General features: G+C 39.6%; 1 protein-coding gene across 4 annotated transcripts in view; it reads left to right on the top strand.

Moving 5' to 3' along the window:
* LOC144979927 (neuronal calcium sensor 1-like) overlaps positions 1 to 6000 on the top strand; it is a 152728-nt gene that overhangs the window by 38583 nt on the left and 108145 nt on the right. For all 4 annotated transcript variants that reach the window (XM_078927216.1, XM_078927218.1, XM_078927217.1 and 1 more), the window contains exon 3: positions 5596 to 5669. In XM_078927216.1, the coding sequence (XP_078783342.1) occupies positions 5596 to 5669 (74 nt within the window). The remainder of the gene's footprint in view (positions 1 to 5595; positions 5670 to 6000) is intronic.

The raw sequence follows: 6000 nt of genomic DNA on the forward strand, positions 1-6000 counted from the left end.
GGTTCCAGGGCACAGCCCTGATGCCTCAAAGGCATTGATTATTTTAGCAGGGCTGTATGCACTTTTCCAGGCATCGGCAAAGACGACAGGGAACGTCTGCCTGTTGACGGTGGCATGCCTGGAGAAAGTTCTGTAGTCCCTGTTTGCCCGTTTCCACTCCTCCTTCAGGCAACCATAGAATACCAGGTCTAGGGGTTGAACAATGTGAGAGGAATGGGAGGGGAGAACATACATGGTGAGATTATGTTCAATCAAAAACTCATGGACCTCGGGACTGTAGTGGCTGGTGTGACCGTCAACATATAAAACGACTGGCCGCGGCAGGTGGTCAACAAAGGGGAGAAATGTGTACTTCAGCCACTTCACAAACGTCCCATTGTTGATCCAGCCGTTTGGGGTGAGGGCGTAGTGAGCATCGAAGTCCTCCCAGGGTTTCCAGGTCCATCTGCGAAGAAAGGACAGTCTATTGTAAAAATGCACATAGAGTACGGAGGTGTTTTTGTTTTCTCAGTCAACAAGACAATGCCCCCCCCCCCCCCCCGTGACCCGACACCCCCCTCCCACTGCTTACCCTGGCCTTGAAGTTCCCCCCTCCACCTTGCCAGAAAATAAGCAAAACAAAAAAACAACTAGAATTATCAGTATCATCATCATCATCATCATCATCATCATCATCATCATCATCATCATCATCATCATCATCATCATCATCATCATCATCATCATCATCATCGTCGTCGTCGTCATCATCATCATCATCATCATCATCATCATCATCATCATCATCATCATCATCATCATCATCATCGTCACTGGTGAAATAATCCGATTAGTTTAAGCGATAGATTTTGCTTACCTTACTCCTGGGAAGATGATGGTGGGCTTCAACACTCTTCCATCGGCAGAGCAACAACCGAGCACCGTCACTTGGGTTTTGTTATCGGAGCCGACTTGATAGGGGTGCTTGGAAGAAATGTCTGCAATGATGACTGAACCTCCCAGGTAGAAAGGGAAGCCAGTCTCGTCGCAATTGAAGACGTTGCTGGGGGGGACCTTGGTAATGTCGATGCCATTTGACATTAGCGATGTCCACATGGTGTGGAACCACCCACGTATCTTTCCTTCTGATACCTGGGCGCGTTGTTCCCCAAGGGACATCGCTTTTCTCTCCCGCACCTCCCCCTTGTGTCTCTCCATGAATGCTTTATACCAGTAATATCCTGGCTTGTTGTTTTTGAAGGGGGTCTCTCTGCCTTCAGCATTTATTATTCTTTGCACCTCCAGGCACAGCTGCTCCCTGTCCTTCCCTTCACCTGCCCTGGCACAGGCCACCATCCATTTGACAAGTTTCTTCTCCTCCTCTGTGGCCAACACCGTATGAGATACCCTATGGACGGGGTATTTTCCGGCCATCTTGTCCTTCAGGGTTGATTTCGGGACAGAGTAGGTCGCAGCGGCCTGGCGGAATGAAAGATTTTTGGTGCGGATGGCATCAAGTGCAGCATCCACACTCTTGTCATTGTACTTTGATCGCGGCATCTTGGTGCCTGTAACAATGTGAAAAAATTAACTTTATTTAGATATTTGAACTTCATTTTCATAGACTGGCTAGTCTAATAATTTAAATTTTCCTTTACAATGGTGAACATAATATAATTTTAGGGAGGCCTTCCGAAAGCTCCTACATCCCCAGTATTTTTTATATTGTTCTAGTAGGGGGTTTGGGAGGGGAAAAGTTTTATTTTTAAAGTCTCCCCCCTCCCAAACCCCCTCCCAGAACATTATAAAAAAAGTTTCCCCCCTCCCAAAACATTATAATGCTGGGGATGTAGGTGTAGACGCTTTCGGAAGGCCTCCCTAATTTATAATAATAATAATAATCATGATAAACATAGGCCGGTCAACAGAAATACAAGGAAATCATTGCAACAAATAATATTATAGACGTCTAGAATAATAATAAACAACTTAATCAACCCGTCCGGTTTCACCTGAATCGTTTAAATTTTCTTTGGTCAAACCGGACACCCCCCCCCACTGGAGCTAAAATGAAAACCGAACATCGTCAGACGATCTAACCACAACCAAACGATCCTAAAATAGCATGTAGTGCAGTGGTTGAGCCGAAACTCCTTAATAAAAACGTATAAATAGCTTAAATAGCAACTTCCTTGCACACCTTGCAACCCATAACAAAGAACGGGATACTTACTTTTTGTGAGAAATATCTCGATGAAAACACGATTCTTTGACTTCTCCTTGATTGCACTCATTGAAACGGCAGGAAAAACGTCACACGAGACGTGTGCTTAGTTACTAGAAATATGCACCGGGAAAAAAACAAAACAAAAGGAAATTAGACATCGAGTCGGGTAGCGTCCGGTTTGACCCGTGTCCGGTTTGACCTGAATCTACTGAAAAACAGTATAAATAACTCAAATATGGAAAGAAAGGAACTAAGAGTGCATCCTTCTCTAAGGCATGCCACTCCGATATTTGTATGCACAAATAATATTTTAAACAATGGACTTGATGAATCACTAATTAAGCCGTAACTAAAATCATTTAGCTAACTAGTAAAAAGCCCGCAATTTCGCGGGGAAAGAACTATTTTCATTCGATATTGCCAGAATCATTTTCTTGATTAGCTTGATTACGATTAGATGCACATTTTAATCGATGTGCTTGTCGTCGCTGCCATGCTTTATTCGGCATGATTTTAGTTTATCAGTCAGTAGATATCAATATCAATAACTCGCAAGTCTTTACCACGCTTTACTTGGGAGTGCTTTGCACTACCTTCAATACTTCACAAATTAAAATGGCGGCCGAGAATCAAAACAATGGTCAAATTAGAAAATTTTAAACTTTCACAAATCTATCAAGGTTTGTTCTAGAGTTTTTAAAACGCTTTTATATGATGACAAATTGAATAAATAAACGCCTGACAAAAGATCAACGGTGAAAATAGAAATTGAATGAATACTGGGGATGTAGGAGCTTTTGGAATGTCTCCCCTTTACTTATGTGAGGTCAAATGAAAATCTGAAGCGGACGCGAAAAATATCAAGTCCTTGAATCTGTCTACTTTTGGTTTGTTCGGGCTAGAAGCTAGGCAGAACCAATTGACAGTTTGGCGAAACGTTTAACTAAATATTTCCCAGGCCAATAATTATCACATCGATGACATAAAAACGACAGTAATATCAGCAGTAATATTAGTTGATGTTGTTAATCGGTGAAACTTGTTTAAAATTTCTGTAAATCCGAATACCGTCATGTGATCAAGTGAATTATTTCACTATGAAGGCCACGATTTGCTGATAACATGCCAATCAGACAGTTCCTAGCAAACACCCCCCCTCCCCCCCCCCTTGCTCAGGAATTTCTCTACTTGATGGACCCCCCCCCCCCCCCCCCCCATCTTTTTTTTTCTTCTTCTTCCACGCAACCACATTCCAAAACACACACACACACACATGTATACACCACACACATACACACACAGACACATGCACACACACGCACACATATAAACATACACGCAATGAGAACACACTACTACATAACAACACTGATCACCGCTAAATCAACACAACCGAAGTAAGGACTCTACTGGACAGATAGAGTTGAGGGTGTGGCCATGAGATGTTAGTGTCTTCGGTAATTTTTTTATGATATCTGTTTGACTTAACAAACTTTCAAACTGACTTTAAATTATAAAAGGAAATCAAGTTATCTGTTTATCTATCTGTAAAAAATACATTTCTATTTTTCAAATCTTTCAGTAGAGTTGTGCGCCGTATCAATTTTTTATTGACTCAAATAAGTACAATCTTCTCCACAAGGCTATATTTTTTAAAGAAAGGAAAACAAAGGGGAGCAAATCTTTCCTAGCGTCACTCGATGTATAAGTCCATAACAATTATTACAATCTTGATAAAATAGAATTATTGACGGGTCAGTTCAATATCTATATACACAATCCCTGTTACAACCGTTTCTTAACCAAAAAGTTATGATTGAATGCCAGAGTGGTTCTATAGCAGATGTTTTTTATGGTTCTTGGTAACCTGTATGCAAATTGTCATGCTTTCAACCCGAATTTGCACGGTTTTAGCCTTATTCCCCCTACCACGTTTAGAAATCGATTATAAAAACTAACGCCAAAATCCCTTTTAGGGTCCCCAGGAAGACATAACAAATGCTCTAGAGAGGTCAGTCAGTATAGGAAGACTCACATGGGTTGTTTTTTCCTATATCCAATACCTTTTAATAGTAACAAAGAAGATATGGTTACATTATATCGTATCGTATCGTTTAAGTGCGAATAGGTTCTAAAAACCATGAAATACCCTGTGGAACTTTTATGCATAGATACATTTTATCAATGCTATGATTAGTATTCAATGTCAATTAATTGATAATAAAGAGAATCAAATACCTAGTACATAAATTAGTGTCAAATTCAATATTCGTCGTAGAATTTACTCTATTTACATTCATTTGGCATGGCCAACTTGTACATTTAAGAGTATCAAATAATTGTTATACAAAAAGACAATAATATCCAATGTCACGTTACAGCATTCCTCAAAGTCAAATATAATGTTGGTAATATCTTTATCAATGGCATTCTTTGCCAGTAGTACCATCAACTTGATGATAAATAGGCGTCGAGCTGAACTCGCTGCCGTTTACTTTGCCAACTTCATCGATTCTCAAACGATTGGTGACTGGGGACAATCTTGCTTAAAATAGAATTATTGACGGGTCAGTTCAATATCTATAGATAGAATGAAGTTGACGTCACTCGGGTCTTTATTTTTTTTTTTTTGCCATCCGCGTTTATGAGTAATGCACACTTAACTGTATTACCCCGACTATAAAAGCTCATGGTTACACATAGTTTTGTGTGTTGGTCCGTTATACTTCCGGATGGCAATGTTGTGAGCTTCTTAGCCAAGCACATGCTATCTATACACAATCTCTGTTAAAGTCTATCGATCATTCGGTTCCCCCTTTACACCCAGGAAATAATTACTCCCCGCAAAACCTCTTTCGATCACTTAGATGAAAAATGGGATTCTTTTTTTTTCTAAACACGAAAACAATTGAAATCTCATGGCAAAATGAGAAGTTCACAAAATTCGGCAATTATATTTGGAAACAACCTTCATCCCTCCCTTTCCCTCCCCCTCCTCCCCCTATTTCTTCTAATCACGATTCAGTTAGAATATTTGATATAATAGAAATAGGTGAGAAACGCGTCCAAACCTTAAAACCTGTTTCATTCAAGAGGGCCAGCGTGGCTCAGCGGTACGGTCTTTGCTTCGTACCCAAAATGTACCGAGTTCGACTACCTGCCTTGAGCAAGTCACCTCGCTCTAGTTCATTTTGCGGCGCTGCACTGCGGCTGACGCCTGAGTTATTCAAGTCTTCCATTGGAATAGATCCTAAAGACAAGTTGTCCATATTATTATTATTATTATTATTATTATTATTATTATTATTATTATTATTATTATTATTATTATTATTATTATTATTATTATTATCATCATCATTATTTTTATTTTGTTCTATAACCTCCAGTTAACAAAAAGGAGTTACAACAATGGTTCAAAGATTTCTACAGAGATTGTCCCTCTGGATTACTTCCCTTAGAGGTAAGTAGCAATTCGTTATCATTATCTTTGGCTTTGAGCAATCTATCAATATTATCCTCCATTTCTTATATCTTGGAAATTTGCTATATAAAGACCACTTACTGATCTTCTCCTTTCTCTCCTCTACGAACGAAACTGACTTCACTCAACTCTTTGTTAATGTTTTTAGTCAGCCATTTTAATGATCAGTTCTCACCAGAGTGAATTCTCTAATCCGATTGAGTTTAAGGCTACACATAGTTTTTGTGGGTTTATACGTTAAATCAGGCTGGTGAATGTTGTGAATATTTTTCCTAAAAGTATAGCATCAATATGGATGAGACGTAAACGA

This window comes from Berghia stephanieae, chromosome 9 (assembly GCF_034508935.2).
Source record: "Berghia stephanieae isolate SIO BIC M18660-M18661 chromosome 9, UCSD_Bste_1.3, whole genome shotgun sequence".
NCBI lineage: Eukaryota > Metazoa > Mollusca > Gastropoda > Nudibranchia > Aeolidiidae > Berghia > Berghia stephanieae.